General features: G+C 43.4%; 1 protein-coding gene across 6 annotated transcripts in view; it reads left to right on the top strand.

Annotated features, from left to right (window-relative positions):
- RFX4 (regulatory factor X4) overlaps positions 1 to 19,289 on the top strand; it is a 152,406-nt gene that overhangs the window by 87,622 nt on the left and 45,495 nt on the right. For 4 of the 6 annotated variants that reach the window (XM_074375133.1, XM_074375131.1, XM_074375132.1 and 1 more), the window contains 4 exons: positions 3,214 to 3,427; positions 5,224 to 5,301; positions 10,459 to 10,622; positions 17,511 to 17,611. In XM_074375133.1, the coding sequence (XP_074231234.1) occupies positions 3,214 to 3,427; positions 5,224 to 5,301; positions 10,459 to 10,622; positions 17,511 to 17,611 (557 nt within the window). The remainder of the gene's footprint in view (positions 1 to 3,213; positions 3,428 to 5,223; positions 5,302 to 10,458; positions 10,623 to 17,510; positions 17,612 to 19,289) is intronic. The other 2 variants (XM_074375135.1, XM_074375136.1) reach the window with 1 other exon arrangement.

The raw sequence follows: 19,289 nt of genomic DNA, 5'->3' as shown, positions 1-19,289 counted from the left end.
GGACTTGTCAGAACCTTTATTACACTAATGTACATGGTGACTCCACTAGAGGGTGCCTTATTATGCAGCAATTCTAAATGGTTTGACCATGTTAATTAAGCAGCAGACCAGCACATACTGACTTATAAAACAGTGGAACTTCTTATTAAAAAATAGCAGGCGCATAGGACTTGTAAGGCTTGTCACTGAAAGTGTTTCAAAAGCAGTATGTCCAATACTGTCCCCAGCCCCTACCCCTGGCCATTCCTGAGCAACATATTCCCATCCTTCAAGTATGTGTTTAACTTTGGAGCTAGGCTAGGTAAAGAGAGTGGAAAGTGGATGATCAAACTGGGAAAAACCCTTTTTAGTAAAGTTCTGAAAATAATGAGACTAGTTTTGTTTTGTTTTTTTTTCATATGTGGCTCAGAAGCTCTGGGGGCGGTTTCCAAAGAGATTTATAGAAAATTTTTGAGCAAGGAACATTTTGGAATACATTTCTAATAATTTTTCAGGGTGACGCCTCTGAAGAACAAATCTTATTCATAATGCAAATTTTAAGTATTTGTTTAAAAATGAGGTTTCAGCTCTGGTAAGAGTATAGAGTAGAAAACCCTGATTCTTCCTTACTTGTTTGCTGGTAAGCACAGAGGTTGGTACACAAGGGCAATTCAGTCGACAGATAAGTGGATGATTGGAAGACTGTTGAATAAATTGAAATTATTTTTCTCCAGCTCATGGTCTTTGAAGAGTCACTGGCTCCAATTACATTGTTGCCCATTTCTGAGATGAAAGAGTATAAACAGATAGTAAAGATAGATACTTAGTAAAGACAGGCAGTAAAAATAGTAAAGATAGAACAGAAAAATTTCCCATTCTACATCAACTTGAAGAAAGTTTCCTTCTGTCTATATATAAGAGCCTGCTTTTGTTTGTTTGTTTTTTCTTTAACCTAGAGGTTGGCAAATTGGACAATATCTTCTTTAAAAATTCTTTTTCATTGTATCCTATCCATAAGGATCCTCCAAGCTTGGTCATACCTTCCACAAATTGAAAGGTAATAAGAAGCTCTAGTCTTCAGTTTTCCACTCAACCTTATAGAGAAAATCCCTCAGCAGATTTACCTTGATAGAATAAATTGGGGGCAGGGATGGGGAGGGGGGCTGGTGGAGAGTATGTTGAAGTGCCCTAAGGAGCTGAAAAAAGCTGAAAAGTGATCAGAGCACTAGCTTCACTATAGTTGCCAATTCTAGCAACACGTACTCTGAAAATTCAAGAAGTGGTCTAATCTGAACATGTTATAACTATCTTGATCTTAAGAAAGTATAAGGGGGGGACTTTGTTCTTACAGTTAGGGAGGCGTGTCATAACTGCCTTCCTGCCTGAGGGGGCTTCTGGAGCAAAAGGAACCCGCCCCCTCCCCCACCAAAGGAGTGCCTTCCAGGTGGAAAGGCAGTTATGACAGTTGGGAAGTAGAAGGCGCAGAAGACAGAGATCAGCTCAACACAAAGAAGAACTTTCTGATCACTATACCGACCTAAAATGAACTGGGCTGCCTTCAGAGGGTCCGAGTTCTTCGTCCCAGGAGGCATTCAGATAGAGGCGAGATGCCCACCAAGCAGAAGTGTCACAGAATGGTATCAGGAGTGACGGGGGAGTAGGGAGAGGGACGGTTACAGGTGCTCAGCTCTCCCCTACCAGGGAAGCCTCTCTGAGAACTCAGAGTGCTCTCTCATTTGTGTTATTTTGGGACTATCACCATCATATCTCCACGAGTAGAGGAGGAGAGTAGTTAGTATGTTTTACAGTGTTTCTGAAAGCAAAGTCCGTGAATTACTTACCTTAGTGTTGCCGTGTGATTGTAAAAATCTACTTTAGACCTAGTAAATCAGAATCTTTGGACGTGGGGCCCAGGAGTCTGTAATTTTAATATGTTTTGTAGGTGATTCTTACTATTAGTAAAGTTTGAGAATCACTGGCTTAGTGGTTACAAGCACTTTTAGAGGTTCAAATCCTGCCTCTACTACTTACTGGGTGATCTTAGATGTGTTACTTAAATTCTCTGGACCTTAGTTTTCTAGTCTGTAATATGGGGATAATAATGAGTTCTTCAACGGGGGTTTATGAGATTAAATAAGGCAATATGTGTAAATCACTTGTTAGCTGCTGTGGCGAGCATCCCATTTACAGTAGTAGACAATGACAGGCTCATTGGGCTGGTGCCTAACCCCAGTAGGCTGGCTGATCTCAGCTGTGCATCAGAATTACCTGTGGTGCTTGTTTCAGTGCTGATTCTTGGGCCCCATTCCCTTGTTCTGAATCAGCAGGTCTGGGCAGGGGCCTAGGAATCTGTATTTTTATTACACTCCATAAGCACTCTGATAAATATCAAAGTTTAAAATATCACCATGCAGTGTTTTCTGTTAGTATAACACAGTGACTTTGTAGTCAGACAGACCTGCTTCCTCCCCTAACCAGCTGTTTGACCTTGAACAAATTACTTAGCTTTCTTGCCTCCATTTTCACATCTGTAGAAAGATGATTATAATCCCCATTTCATAGTATTATTTTACTGTATATAAAGTATTAATGTAAATAAAGTGCCTAGCATGTAAGTGCCCGATAGTTTGTAGCTAAAATCCAAACAAAATGCAGCCTCCGTCCCTCATTAGTCTTAATTGAAAACATTGCTATTATTAAGCCCATTCTGCGTTAATAAAAGGTTCTGGTCTTTGTTTTACATTCAGTGTCAACTGAAACACTGAATTTATCTTTTTTAAGATACCATTCTTTGACTACCATTTATTAAGAAAAACATAGGTCAAATGAATTTTTGTTGGTGGTACAAGTTAGCAGTCATGAACACACTCTTCTTCTTGGGTCCCCGCAGAGGGGGACACTCAAGTGCTGTGCCTCTGGGATCATATTTGGCTAGATATAAGAGATTAAGTACCAGTGGAAATTTTTTCATCCCACTTTCTGCTTTGCAAATTATTTGACTTAACATTTTCTGTAGGAGGCAATTTTGGTTATTTTTACCTGTCTGATTGATGGCTGGCAACATGGAAGTTTGGTTTAATTCTAGATTTCCAAATATTGAGCCTTACAGGGGAGTTAACTCTTCTAGCCCAGGGAGGATGGGTCCAGCCCTCCTTGGCCTTGGGCTACCCTGGCTCAGGAACCCCCACCTGATAAGGGTGCATGTGGGTCTCTCTCTCTCTCTTTGTGGCCCAGGTACCATTACTACGGCATCGCGGTGAAGGAAAGCTCCCAATATTATGATGTGATGTATTCCAAGAAAGGAGCTGCCTGGGTGAGCGAGACAGGCAAGAAAGAAGTGAGCAAACAGACAGTGGCATATTCACCCCGGTCCAAACTTGGAACCTTGCTGCCAGAGTTTCCAAATGTCAAAGATCTAAATCTGCCTGCCAGTCTGCCTGAGGAGAAGGTGACCATATCTGAAGTGTTGCTGGGAGTGGGTGGTCTTTTCTCTCTCTCTCTCCCTCTTTCACACAGCACACACTCACACAAACATACACACTTTTGTTGCAAAACGGTGAGTTTTAAAAATATAAAGATAGAAATCTGAATCAAGTATGGACTTCAGTTAACAGTAATAATGTATTCCTGTTAGTTCATTAGCTGTGACGAACGTACCATACCAGTGCAAAAAAATTAACAATAGTTGGGTGTGAGATATACAGAACTGCCTGAACTATCTTCACAACTTTACTACAAACCCAATACTATTCTAGATCAAAAAGTCTATCTCTCTACCTGTCTAACTTACATACCTACCTACCTACCCACCCATCTATGATGTTGCACTGTCTCATTTCAGAAGGGAAGTACCCCTCTCCCTTGCATTGCTTTTTTATAGTGTAAATCTTATTCTCCCTTGTGTTGCAGAGGATGTGGTGAAATCACAGTCCTATAGACAAAGGAGATTTTATAGGTATAGTGAATCAGATAGTTTGGGCCATAGGGTATTGAGAGGAAATTATTGGAAACACAAATTTGGGGACAGTACCCTGGGTGATCGCATCTCTAGTGCACCTACCTTTTTTTGTTTGGTTGGTCGGTTAAATTATTTTAATTTTAATTTTTAATTTTTTCCTTTTTTTTGAAGTATAGTCAGTTTACAATGTTGTGTCAATTTCTGGTGTACAGAATAATGTTTCAGTCGTACATATACATACATATATTCCTTTTCATATTCTTTTTCATTATAGGTTACTACCAGGAGGGTAGGGGGTAGAAGGGATAAATTAGGAGTTCAAGATTTGCAGATACTCACTACTATGTGTAAAATAGATAAATAACAAGTTTATACTGTATAGCAGAGGAAACTATATTCAATATCTAATGCACCTATCTTGATGCAGCCCAGTGTGCCAATAGGTGTAGAGCTTCTACTTAACCACACTGGGAGCTGGGATGCAGTGGCAAATGAGACTTGAGTCCTGTTCTCAGGAAGCTTACATTCGAGCAGGGAGGTAGATGCTTGTATAAGCAAACTTAGCTTATATAAAACACATATCTATGTTCCAAAACAAAAAGAATACCTGTAAAGAATGCTTTAAATTGAAAACTAGATAAATTTTTTTCCTTGAATTTGCTTTTTTTCCTCAACAAACTTCTTGTACCATTGCTTTGAAACTCTTGGACAAATGGAGCTGGAGATGAAATTCTTTTGTTAAGCAGTTTCCAGAGAATTTCCAAATGTCTTTTTGTGATTTTGGCAAAAGCACCTCTTCTTATAAACACACACAGGGTTTTAACTTTTCAGTATCTTAGCTGATGAGCATTTAATTCAATAGGCCCTACTGAACTCTACTATGTGTCAGGCGCTGTACTAAATGCTGGCTACACAAGCATGAATAATACACTATTTTAATTTTCCCATTGTGCTCACTTCAGCAGCACATATACTAAAGATTTTCTCAGAGTCCATAGTTCAGGGGGTGGAGATGGGGCAGAGAGAGAAACCTGTGCTTTCTGTACCACAGGATGAGTGCTCTGATGGAGAAACACACGCAGGTGCTGTGGGAGCATAAAGGAGGCAGCTGAGGGTTAGAGAGCCCCACCTAACGATAGTTTGGTTTGGGTCTTGCAGGATGAGTAGGCATTAGGTGAATTTCGTCCCCTTAACAGAGAATAAATGACTTGAAAATTGAGATTCCAAGGGTAGTGGTAACCTGTATTAATGTATGCCTTTATTTTTTACCCCTCCCTACCCCACAGGTTTCTACCTTTATTATGATGTACAGAACACACTGTCAGAGGATACTGGACACTGTAATAAGAGCCAACTTTGATGAGGTAGGTCAACAAATGTTGAGCTGTGAATACTCTGCATTAAAATTTTATAAGAACAATGGCTCCTATTTCACGAGCTCCTACTAGTTGCCAGACCTCTGGAAGCACTTGATGTGCATTAGCTCACTTAATCCTCACAGTTATCCTGGGAAGCAGGCACTCTTGTTATCCCCACTTTACAGATTCTTTGTGTGAGCAGCAATTGGCGTGGCCTTTCCCTTGATCTTACAAGTGACCTGCATCCGGCCCCATTGGCCTCCTAGGAGCACAGTTTTGCCAAGGTATCATTAAACCCAGAATTATAGACTCAGAAAAACTAAAGGAAAGCTTGCCTATGTTTTGGATTTAACCTTTTCCTGAGGCCCACCACTTCAGTGCTTTTGGAGCTGGTCCCCCTCCATTCTCAAGGTCTGGTCCACATGTCCATAAAACACTGCCAGTAGGGCCATCTTGAATATGGACAATGTAAAAATTCCATTTCATTTTTATTTTAAAATATTACACTTAAAGAATGGAGAGGAAAAATAAGAAAGGATTGAAGCATGGGTTACATAATCAAAGAGAAAAAATCCTCTTGCCCTAAATGCCATCCAAAAGAGCCTTCCAAAGGGTTGGCAGGAAATCACACATTTCACCCCATAAACCTGAAGCCTTCCTGTTTAAAGAAAATGCCTTTCAGGCTAAAAAACCAAAACCAAAACCAAAACACCCTGGGATCAGGTATAGACATTTAATTTGAGGGAAGATAAGGCAAGCTCTAAAGGGGCTGTAAAAATGAGTAGCTATTAGTGGAAGAGATACCAGAGGTTCCCTTTGTGTGTGTTTCCGGGCCTGTGTGCTGTTGGAGATGGAGGGATGGAGAACGAGGTAAGGCAGTGAACGCTTGTTGAGCACTGGCCCATTCTTGTGCTGCTCATTTACTGTCCCATGGCAGGAACCCCATGTAGTAGTGGTACCACCTTATATGAGCTGTCACTCAGTTCATAGACACGACACCAGAAGAGATGTCACTGGGTTGGTAGAGAAGTAATATTCTTCCTGCTCTTGCTTTCATCGACTGGATTTTTAAATCTTTCAAATTCCTTGAGCAACTATTTAAGTGGATTTTTGTTTAAAAAAGAAAACTCACTGCTTTCTCTCATATTTTAGTTTGGCTACATCTTACATATTCAAAGACCACTGAGATCTTAACAAATCATGACTCATGATTGGTTAAGACAACACTGGCCTATGTAACAAATAACACCCACATCTTAATACAAAGCACACAGTTCACTGTGGACACCCTCAGTTGGAAGGCTGGTTGCTGGGACTAGCTCAGGGACCCAGGCTTCTTCCACCTTGTGGCCTCACCCTGCTTTAAAGCCTTGGAGTTCTCTTTGTTCAGCTAATGGATGGGGAAAAGTATTACAGGCAAAACGTCCTCTCTTCTTAATCAGCCCAGAAATGAGATGCATTGTTTTTGCATTGTTTATGCTGGTCTCATAGCCCCACTTTGATGGAAGGGGAGCTGGGCAGGTTGGCCCCTCACTAGGTGGCAGGCAGCTTATACTACTATAGAAGAGGAGCTCTAGTGGATAGCTGTCCCTCTCTGCCATATGTACTAGCAACAAAACTAGTGACAATCCTATGTCCATATGTAGCTTTATTCATCCCATTTCACTGAATTCCATTCATTAATTTCAACATTTAATTGGGTGTCTGATGGTGCCATATGCTGATGTAGATCCCAGGAATGGAGTGATAAGACACAGCCTTGTGGGGGAAAGAAAAGGCATGTGCAACAGCAATGAGGGTGCAGGATATACGGTGAGAGGTCCAGACTTTTCACTGGGAAGAATGCCAGACTTGGAGCCTCAGACTTGGGTTCAAGACCTGGCTCTACCTCAATTCCTCATCCTAGAAACAAAGATAAAAATATCATCCCTGCAGATTCAATTCACAGGATTACTGGAAGAAGGAGATGAAACAATGCCTGGTGAAAGGTCATACAAATGCTTGCTTTTATCAGATATGTCAACCAGAGCATTAAAAGAGGTCACACAGTTGGTTAGGGCCAGAATTATGACTAGATCTTTGTCACCTGGCACCATTAGTCCAGTATTTTTTTCCACCTCCTGGCAAGGGTATTTGGTGGCTCTTTTTAAGATGGCTGATCAAGATGTGGTTCATTCTACCCACACACAAGAGAATGAAGAGGAATGTTGTACCTCTGATGAGCGTAACTTTTTTCAACAGCTGAGAAAAATTAATGGTCAATAGATGATGGATGATTCTGGTACACCTTGATGATATAGTTTGTTTCAGGTCTTCAAGATCTTTAATATCTGTTGAAGTCACAAATGTATGCTAGTATCACAATCTTAAATTACCTTATTTGTTTGCTTGTTCATTATTTGTAATCAGAGCTATTTCCACGAAGTACCAATATATTAAGAATGAACTAAACATGGACGTGGAAAAGAAACAGAAAACCTACTTAGGTATTCTTAAGGAAATCATCTCTGGACATTTCGTTGAGCAGAGAGAAAAAGGGCTGAGAGTTCAGGGTACTGAAATAGAATTTAGGAAACTTGCTTTAAATAATCATTTTAAATCATTTACCTCTGATTCTTTCACCATTTATGCTTGCAAGGAGTAAGGAGAACCTCTCCCTTCTGTCTAATTATGTTTCCACTTGTTAAATGCCTACATGATGCCAGGCATTTAAATTTTACATAAGTAATCTTATTTCAGCCTGGTAATAAGTAGACATCATCTCTATTTTGTGAAAGCTAATAACTCTCATATTTATATATTTAGTTGCAACCTCCAGATTCAATTGACTTGCCGTCTAACTTAACATGACCAAATCAGGGCTCTAATTTTCCACCCTTAATCTATTTTTCCACAAGTCTCAGATTGCCACTACCATACACCCAATTGCTTAGCCACAAACCTTGATTTTTCTTTTTCCCTCCTGCTTTATATCTTAGTTTATCAGGAGATCCTGTTGGCTCTACCTCCTGACATAAACACTGTGTCCGTTTCACATCTGACTTCCAGTTATTGGCTCAAGAGCTTTATACTGTTCTTCCTTTTTCTTCTCACTCCAAGGAACCAGTCCATTGGATATTAAATGGTCTAAAATGTAGATTTGAAAGGGAAGTCAAAACTGGATAATGCATCCTCTACAAGGGCTGCTCTGCAGACGGAGGACTGATCAGGGCTCCCTGTGCCACTTGAACAGACTTGGAACAGACAGCTGGCTGCTAATGAGAGTGATTTTCTACAGATTTGTTTTCATATACATAACTGCTGATCTTTTCCAGAATTTCTGCTAGGAATTGACTGCTCATATAAAAAAGAAGGGTATGGCTGCGTGCAAGGAGACCTTAGAAAGGCAGATGAATTCAGAATTCCAAGTAAGAGGAATCAACTGGGCAGTGCTTCTTACTCGGAGTTAGAACGGCAGGCAGGGAGATCCAGGACCTGGACAAAGGCCAGTGCCCAGGGACAGACTAGGATTTGGGGCAGCAGAGGGTTGTCTGGAGGGCAAGCACCTTGTCTAAGAGATATGGCCATCTCCAGGCCCAAGCCAGGTTAACAGTCAGCCACCAGGTATCCCAGTGACAGAATAAAGGCCATGGTAGGTAAGGAGAGTCACAGTGGGGATCCTGGCTGGGTGACACTCAATAACTCAGACAAGGGTGCCTCAAATGCTTAGGGCAGTGCACTGATATCTTGGGCCTAGTAGTGATAGTGCTTGAAGGATAATTACAGGTCCCCAGGGCAGGGGCAGAAAACTGGGAAGTGGGTGGCAGTCCAGGGAGAGACACAGGTCTCAGGAACTGGGTAGATGCCCAGTTACCATGTGAAGAACAAACGAGCCATGAGACTAATTGATGGAAAGACAGGAAAACATGTGCTGTATTCATCCATTCCCTGACTTGCTGTTTGGCTTTAGGCAAATAAGTTAATGTCTCTGCAAAATGGGAGTAATGATCCTCAGCTGTAGTAGTATTATGAGTATTAATTAAATGAGAGAACCTATGCTGAGTTCCTGGCATATAGTAGCACCGATACATAAAGCTAATGCCGATAATAATACCACCTCCAAAGTGTCAGACTAGGGTGCTAAATTACCTCTTGCATTGGATCAGGATTGATCTGGGGGACCAGGGATGTGGGCAGTGTTGTACATGGGGGTTCAAGAGTGCCCATCTGTGAAGGAAAGGAAAATAATGTAGTCCAGGAACCAAGTCGCACCTGTAAGAATTCACACAGATTCAGTTACTTTTCCCTAACTTTAAGATGAGCCACTCCTCAATGTTAGCTGAAGTCTAGATATTGTTAATGTTATTATACACACCAGATGACCATCTTCTACTTCCCTTATCTGGTCTCATCCCTCCACCCCCACCCTGCTCTTTCCCTCACCTCCAACTCAGACACTAGAAGGTATAGGTGCAGGTCCTACTATCCTCATACTAATAACAGTAAATCCATTTTGAGTGCCTACTAGATTTGTGCTCTGCTAGTGGTTGGGGTTGAAGTGCCCTCGTAGCTTCCTGTCCATCTAACATTGCATAATGACACCAACCAGCCAAGGCCCCCCCAAGGGCTCTTTGGGAAGACAGTGAAATTTGGATACAAAGGGGCCCTGGCACTTTATCCAGTTTCTGGCACACAAGATCGAATCAGGAGACTTCTGTTTGTGGCACCTACTCCTTTCCCTTCTGGACATATTCCTCTTGCCAGCAGCTCACACATTATTCTCTTCCTTTTGCAATACCCAGGGGCTCCCAAGGCACCAGCAGTCCCGAAGAGAAGTACTAGTGCTCTGGGCTTTTAGAAAAGCAGTATCCCAGACCACAGTAAGCATGAAGGGATTGATGGTTAACATGCTACTCCTCTCCCCATGGCAGAGCAGACCCCGGGCTGCCAGGCCAAGTGGTTCTCCAGCAGTGGGCATGCCACACAGATGGGCAGAGGGAGGACTTGGGACAGGAGGACCTTCTGGGGCTTCCTGAGCCACACCAGGCTGCAGTGGCCTCTGCTGCTGCAAGGGAAGGAGATAATGGCGCTGCAGACTGGGTTGGCCTTGGCCAAATCCCAAGGCTCTATTGGGAGGGCCCCGTGTAACCTCGCGGTTCTTCTCCTCTCCGTGGGTCAATACAGGTTCAAAGTTTCCTTCTGCACTTTTGGCAAGGAATGCCGCCCCACATGCTGCCTGTGCTGGGTTCCTCCACGGTGGTGAACATCGTTGGTGTGTGTGACTCCATCCTCTACAAAGCTATCTCCGGAGTGCTGATGCCCACTGTGCTGCAGGCGTTACCTGACAGGTGGGCACACTTCTTCTTATATCCCCTCGTGTCTGGACCTTAGCAGGTGTTGTTCCTGCTTCTCACTTATTGAATATAACCATGCACTGTTTGGGAGCTTCCCTTGTAAAGATCATTAATATTGGACTTTAAAAAATTCAATGTTATTTAAATTTTTGAAGATAAATAAAAAATTTAACATTTTGAACCACTTGTATCATTCAAAATTCAAAAAGTATAATATGATAATCAGTAAAAAGTCTCCCTCCTACTCTTCTTCCCCAGATACCCAGGTCCCCTCCCCAGAGCATCAAATATAATCATTTACTTGGAGGTCTATCCAGATCTGCTATGCACATGTAACCAGTGCATATATTTTTCTTACTGGAATGGTGACATGCTATATATACTGTTCAGTACCTTGTTAAAAACAAAAAGTCTTGGAGATTATTGAACAGCTTCCGTGTCCCTCCAGATGTGCACTGCACTGTGCTCCGTGCTGCCTCTGCCCTGCAGCAGGTGAGGGGGTATGGGAGGACCACATGGAGCATCTCATGGGGCTCCCTTCCCTCTGACTTCCAGCTCAGATCAGCCAACAGTGGGGATGGGGGATCAGAAGGGAGGTTGGAGGGAGGGAGGAGGGAGAAGTCAGGAGATTGACTCTATGCCTCCCTTCCTATGAGGTCACCTCCGCTGGCCACATCCGTCCGTCTGCAGGGTTCTGCTGCTTCCAGGCAGCCTCTCTTCCAGGTTGTCCTTTGGGCATGGAGGTGGGTGAGAACCTGCTGGCCCAACCCCCGGTTGCAGCAATCTCCCTTATGGGTTCTCTTAGGCCTCTGTATGCCTTTATGACATACCCCTTATAAATAAACTTTACTGTTTTGAGTGGCATCTGTTTCCTGTTGGGACTGTTCCAGAGAGGATTCTACATCAGTCTCAGTTCCATAAAGAGCTTTTTTTCTTCTTTTTTATACCTGCATGTTGTTCTGCTGTATTGGATTTAATCCGTTGTCTTGATGTTTCCTGTCTTGTCCTACTACAGTGCTGTGATGAATGATGTTTTAAGTACCTTCTTTTACATGGTGTTAGTTTGTTAACACATGCAGTGTGTTAGTTTCCTAGGATTGCAGTAACAAAGTACACAGACAGGGTGGCTGATAAAAACAGAAATTTATTCTCTCACAGTTCTGGGGGCCGGAAGCCTGAAATCAAGGTGGTGTCAGGGTTGGTTCCTTACAGAGTCTTTGAGGGAGGATCATTCCATGCCTGTCTCCTAGCTTCTAATGGTTGTCATCAATCCTTGGTGTTCCTTGACTTGTAGATGCATTGTTCCAGTCTCTGCCTCCATCTTCACATTGACTCCCACTCTAGGTCTCACTTTTCTATTAGTAGGACTGTCATTGGATTTAAGGTCCACCTAGTTATAACATCCAAGTTGCATTTCAAGATCCTTAATTTAATCACACCTTCCTTTCCAACTCTGTATGGCTTATTGAAATATGCTTTTAGGTGAATAAGTGATAATGGTATAGGAATAACCATGAATACACACTCTGATTTATAAAAAACATTGGTCATTCACAGACTTGGCCTTTTTACCTTTTGTTACCTTTAGCACAGTGGTTGTTAATGACAGGTTTAGCAGAAGTAAGAGAGCGTACATTAACGTGTGTGTGTTTTGCGGGGCAGAGGAGGAGGTAGATGATCAGGGAGGAGAAGATAGCAAAGAAGCAAAGAGAAGACTGAGGACTGAGCCTGAGATGCTGAAGCAGTAGCAGTGCCCCTGACGGAAAGGCAGAAGGCACTGGTCTGGAAATGGGGAGAAACAGGGAATCTCAATGTGCACAGCACAGGAATTTTCATCGTCTGAGACTGCAGTAAGTTAACGGTTACGGCTTCAGGCTTTGGAACCAGGCAGATCTGAGCTTGAATCTTGGCTCTTCCATTACTTGCTGCATCTCTTTGGACAAATAAAATAATTTCTCTAAGCCTCAGTTTCTCACCTTTCTGCTGGGACTAACAATAGTACATACTTCATAGGGTTGATGTGAGGATGAAATAAGAAAATGTGGGTGAAGTATATAATGCTTGGCACATTACACTTATTAAAAGGTAGCTGCTCTGATCACTGCTTTTGCTGTTGTACTAGCATTACTGTTGGAGGTCATTCAGGGACGTACAAATGTGGAATTAAGATGCAGGAGAAGGGCCGAAGCTGGAGTTGTAGATGTGGGAATCGTGTGCACAGAAGAGAGGAGAATGTGTGTCACACACTTGGGGAGTAAAATGGAGGCAGAAGAGCCAAGAAAGTGAAATGAGGACCAGTCAGCAGGAGGAGATCAGGCTGCAGGGTGTACACCATCCATCGGAGGAGAGATGTCAGGAAGATGGGGTGTTGTTCAGCATCACATCATCTGATGCTACAGGAAGGTGGAGCGGGCTGGGAGCTATCTCTTAAACTAGGTGATCAGGAGGCCAGTCCTCACCTGCTCATTAGTGACTAGAGCAGAGTAGCTGAAATGTTTAGGTTACTCCTAAAAGTCTAGCAACCCCAAGCCTGAGTCCTAAAATAGAATCCTTTCTGAGTGAATCCCTCCCAATTCCAATTTTCTTCAGCTTAATGAAATCAAACAACTGCATGAAGTGAGAGGCCTCATCAGTGGTCCTGTTGCTTACTTCCTGCTCCCACACAAAAGCCAGCTCCCCCATTCCAGCTCCGAGTAATGCCTGTGGCCAACGTTTCTTGGGTGGAGGACTACCAGCCACCCTCCTAATGGTCCGGCAGCCATAAAACAGTCACTCCTGGCACTCCTGTGAATTTTGACCTCTGCCAATAGCAATCAAATATTCTGAGAAGTCTTTTACTTAGAAGTTGGACCCAGTGTGCTAGTAACAGATACTGTTTTTGAACTTTGGCTTTATTACACATGTGGTACTTCTGGTTCACTCAGTAGTCAACATTTATTAAGCACCTCCTGTGTATCAGGCACTCTCCTAGGCATGGGGGATGCAGATACCCCTTTTTTAGGGGGGAAGAGATACTTGACTCCATTCTTCCCTGATACATTGACATCCACTCACCAAGAAATCCTGTTGATTCTGACTTTAAAATATTTTACTCTGACCATATCACACATTTCCACTGTTACCACCTTCATCTAGGCTACTCTCTTGCCTGGATTATTGCAGTAACCTCTGAATAGATCTCCCTGTTCTGTCCTGCCTTCTGGTAGTTGATTTTCATCACAGAAGCCAGAGTAATCTATTTAAAACATATGGCAGGATCAACCATGTTGAGATAGTAGGAGGAGCTGAGAGTAGGGAGACCAGGGATGATCAGTACTGTAGTCAGCACTTGAACAGACTCTTGAAGTTGGTAAGGAGGGATCCATGCCACTGTCTGGGCAGGAGCTTTCCAGGCAGAGGGAACAGCAAGTGTAGAGGCCCTGGCGAGGAGGGCAAAGGCCTGGAGAAACAAAGGGGGCTGGTGCTGAGGGAATGGACTAAGCTAGGGAAAAATAGGAGGAGCTGAGGTCTGAGATAAAAAAGGGGAACAGTTTGGGTAGGATCTTGTGGGAAACATCTGAGGTCAGTCCAGTTGGGGATTGAGAGCCACTCATTCATTTATTTCACTGAACAAACTTTTCTTATGTGCCTACTCGTCTGGCACTATGCTAGGTACTAAGGATACAGTGAGAAGCAAAATAGACAGTCTCTGACCTCTACCTGGAGCGTATAGTGGGAAAGATGGACATTAATCAGACAGTCACACAAGCTAGCATATAGTAACAAACCATCACAACTATAGGGCCCTTCAAGAATAACGGGGGCTCTGAGCTAGCCTAGGGGGCTTTAGAGAAGATTTTCCTGTGGAAGTAATGTCTAGTCTGAGATCAGATAGATGAGGAGGAGTTGAATAGGTGAAGAGGGGTGTGATGCTCTTGCATTGAAGGATGCTAAGGGCAGAGGCCCTGACGAGATAGATGGAGGCTACTGGAGCTGAAACATGGATGAAGGAAAAAAGTGCAAGATGAAGCTGGAGAAGAAAGCAAGGCTAGATTATGAGTCTTGGGGGTCATGTGAGGATTTTGATTTCTATCCTAAGAATAATGTAAAGGCATTGGAGAGTTTTAATCAGAAGGTGAAATAATGACAATTGCAAATGTTTTAGAAAAAATCCCTCTTACAACATAGAAGATGGGGTGGAGGTAGGGAGGTGAGCAGGGCAGAGTAGACTTTAGAATCTACTGTGGTGGCCCAGGTGAGAGATGCTGTGGTAAGTAAGGAGAAAACTGGATGAGGTTGAGAGGTAACCTGGAGATAAACTCTGCAGTACTTGGTAATGGAAGGGAAGACTATTTAACTCTCAAAACTAGATCCCCAAATAGAGGAACGACCAGACATCATTGGCCTCATGACACAATGCACAGGGACCACCTACGAGGTTTTCTTGCTTAAAAAATTGTAACTGAATTTAATCAAGTCTTTAGACCTAAATGCTGGTTTACAGGAAGCACACAGCATAGGTGAACAGTTAAACGGCACTATCAGGAAGAAATCAACCAAATCAGAATGTGGGATATTCCAGAGAACAAGTAACATGATGTTGCCAATAAACCAATGGCCTGAAATAGAATTTGTTTTAAAGACTTAAGGAATAGAATGTTATATATATTGTATGCAATGGGTTGGCTTTGTTTGAATCCTGATTCAGACAAACTAAAAGATGTCTTTGAGAGAAATAGAGAAATTTGACTACAGACTGGATATTAGATAATATTAAGGAATTACTGTTCATTCTGTGAGGTATAACAATGGCATGGTGATTTTGAATGTTTGTGTATGTGTGTGTGTACATATGTAAATACACATTTAAAACTTGTCAGATATGCATACTAAGCTTTTAGGGGTGAAATGTTATAACATCTTGAATTTGCTTAAAGTGCTCTAGAAAAGAAAGAGTATTGCTAATTGTTGATGCTGGGTCATGGGTACTTAGAGGCTTGAAATTTTTCATAATAAAAACATTGGAAACAAAAATTCATGGCAAGTAGAGCTCACACTGAAATAGGGAATACAAGAAAAGACCAGATCTAACAAGGAAATGTTGAATTCAGTTTGGACACGTTAAGTTTGATGGGCCTTTGGGGTTTTGAAATGGTGGTATCCTTCGAAATGGGCCCGCATACAGTTGGCCTGGAGTTGTGAAGTCCTCTGCTCCAGAGAAATGAAAGTGCGTGTAGATGGTGGCTGGAGCTGTGGGCATGGAAAAACTCTCCAGGGAAGGAACACGACGTGCTAAGAGAGGGCCCAGGACTAGACTTGTAAGAACTGAAGGACAAGTAATGGCCAGGTAGAGGGGGCTAAGCTTTGTGACTGAGGAGAAGTAGCTAGAAGATGGAGAGGTCACAAATGCCAAGGGAAGCAAACGTTTCCAAAAGGCAGAGAGAGCTAACAGCCAAATGCTGCAAGATGTCAAGCAAGATGAGGACCAGCATGAGTCCACTGGGTTTGTGTCACGGATGGAGTTTGCTGCCTGGGTGGGAGCTGTGTAGGCTGAGGGACAGGAGTGAGGTGAGAAATGAGTGGGAGGTGAGGAAGAGGAGCCAGAGAGTCTAGAGACGTCTGCAGAAGCATGTCTGTGAAGTGGAAGAAAGAGAGAAGTAAGAAGGTTTTTTGTTTTCAAGGTGAGACATTCTTGAACACATTACAATGATGAGAGGAATGATCAAGAGAGAAGACAGGGTGGAATATACAAGAGAAGCAGCAGTCAGTAATGGAAGGTTCCTGAGAAAGCAGGAGGGGAAGAGATGGCGCTGGCTGCTTGATCCACCAAGAAGGCAGATGGTGGAATACTGACTTCTTTGGGGGTTTGTTTTCCCTGAGAAGGAGGAGGTGATGCCACCTGCTGGTGGAGAGGGGGGGTGTTGGGGGATTGGAAGTGTGAGGGCCATGGAGAAGGTTGGAATTTGTCATGGAAAAGGAAAGAGTGAGTGAGCAGAGAAACACACTAGAACTGCCCAGCTTAGGGGAGAATCAGTGAGAGACTGAACAAGGGCAGGGTAGGCAGTGTTGGTGGAAGGCAAGGATGGTGTGGATGGTCAGCATGGGAAGAGGTCCCTGTGGCCAGTATGACTAAGGAGGACCTCATGGAGGACCCTAGACCTAGGGCTATGAGCAGCTGTTTTTGGTAGTGAGAGCCTGCAAATGGTGCTCAACTCTAAATCCCCAACTCATATTGCAACTGACTGCCCTCTCAACCCTTCACCTCTTCAGCCCCCCTTCCACCTCCTGCCCCCCAATAGTCCTTGACTTTCCAAATCTGACATGGTTTCAAGGTCCTTGTCAGGGTTGTTTGCCAGTTTAAAAATAGGCAGTTGCTTCCGAGTTCCTGCCAAGAGGCAAGCAGTTCAGTAAACCTGAGCCCGGGCTGGGCGGGCAGGCATGGTGATACGCTGCAGACGAGGCTCCTGCCTGGCTGGGGAGCTCAGAAAGACTAGGCAGCATGAGGAGGATGGGCCAATTGTAAAATGGCCCTCTCAGGCCCGCTGCCCACTGTCATCATCCCTCCCACAAGCCTCTTCAAAGACACGAAAGTTGGTGTTTTGCTCTCAGGAGGAGTTCTGGATGCTGCCAAGCCTTGCAGTGGGCTTTTCCCCACTCTTGTGTGTTCTGTATCTCCCTTGTCGACCAGCGTTGGCACCAGAGCACATTCTGTCCGCACCCTTCTCAGACCCAGCAGTGCTCTGCAGGGCTTGAGCTGCCAGCTCTGTCCCTGAGGTTGCTGCTGTCAGTGGCACTTAATAGTTGCAGCCAGAACATAAGCAGAGGAATAAGTCCTCTGTAAGGGCCTTCTGGGAGGACTGGGCAACACATGAGGTGCTTAACACGTGTCATTTCTCTTTCTAGCTTAACTCAGGTGATCCGAAAGTTTGCCAAGCAGCTGGATGAATGGCTAAAAGTGGCTCTCCACGACCTCCCAGAAAATTTGCGAAACATCAAGTTTGAATGTAAGTACTGAGTTTGGGAGCAGAGTGAGAGGAAGGATAACATTTTAGTGCCAAGCATTTTACGTAGGTTGTTAATAAAATAATAGTAACAGCTACTGTTTACTGATGCCTACAAAACACCAAGTATTATGCTTAGCACTTTCCATGCATTAACTTATTTAATCCTCACAAAATGTTTATGATGGATGGCACACCTCTCCTGTACAGAAAATGAAACAGGCTTAGAGAGGGAGTAAGCAGCAGAGGCAGGATTGGCCGTCAGGTCTGTCTGTCTGAGGCCAAAGTTTCTGCTCATCACTGCCACGCTCCTTATCCCATTTAATCCTCACCCACCTCTGTGACATAGGAAGCAGTATCCCTGTTCTACAGATGAAGCTCCCAGAGGCAAAGAAACTTTCCCAAAGCCACACAGCTGGTAACTAGGGGCCAGGAGTCAAACTCAAATCTGTCTGACTCAAACCTGAGATTTCCCCAAAGCTCCTGCCCACAAAATGGGGGTAGCAGAAGACAGAAAATGGCTTCAGGGCTTGCCATATTTAACTCTCTGCCTAATGAGAAAGCAAAATCAATAACTTCATGAACCTTTTCTCTGCTGAGCATCAGCACTCATTCCCCAGTGTTTGTTTTGCCTGAGAAAACTGGTCCTGTTTCTCTGTCTCGATGCGTTTGTACTTGTGGGAAGACACGTGCTATTAAACAGAGATGAAATGATTTTAAGCAAAACAAGCTTTTAAGATATATGTTTCTTAAAGCCCCATTTGAATACAGCTTGCCATTCTTGCCCAAAATAAGTGCCAGCAAGGAAAATGAAGGAGATCAAATTACCCTCTCTCCACAGGCACAGGGGGCCCTTTCAGACGTGCTTTGAGGCCGCCTGCAGTGCCCATCACCTATTGATAAAGCCTGCTTTATTTCACGGTTCTCAGTTCTTTTCTTTTCATGAGCACTAAATTCCACATCACAAAGTTAAAGAAAAAGTAATTAAGGAGAAGGATTAACGATTGATCGGCCTAGAAAATTAGAAGTTCATCTGTCCCCCCATTCTACCCCCCTGTTCCTCTACCCCACGCCTTATTTTTCAAACCAAGCTGGCTCTGAGTACAAATTAGAATAATCCCAGGGAAATTTCTGTTTCTTGACCAGTTCAGAAATTAATGAGAAGAATGCCCCGCACATTAATTACGCTGGCAAAACAGACCTGTAGAAAGTCTGCTGCCAGGAGGTTTGTTGGACCTGCCACCTGTGGGTGCCTGTAGGTAACCACTCTTCTCAGGAAGCCTTGGGGGCGCACTTCAAGAACGTGCAAGGAGTGGAGACACACAGCACTCCGAATGACTCTAAGGATGAAGACCTTAGGCTGGCACATGGCCTGTCTACTTCTAAATCTACAGATAAGAGATCACCCCACTTCAAAGCATCAGCCTGTTATGTCAGCCAAGGGCACAAGATCATCAGAACACACAATAGGTCATGGAGATCGTTGGATAAAAACGACAGATTATGAATGCAAAGCCACATTCAAGGTGCTGCCCAGGGTTCCATCCTAGAAGCAACACCAAACACCACACACCACTAAGGCTCAATCAAGGTTTCCTAGTAGAGATACTACTTTTTAAACGGCCTTTTTCAAAGCTTCCACTTGATTTCTGCAATTATTTATAGGAAGAAGTGATTGAGC

This window comes from Camelus bactrianus, chromosome 12, assembly GCF_048773025.1.
Source record: "Camelus bactrianus isolate YW-2024 breed Bactrian camel chromosome 12, ASM4877302v1, whole genome shotgun sequence".
NCBI classification, from domain to species: Eukaryota; Metazoa; Chordata; class Mammalia; order Artiodactyla; family Camelidae; genus Camelus; species Camelus bactrianus.
This window is presented reverse-complemented; position numbering and strand designations above follow the sequence as displayed.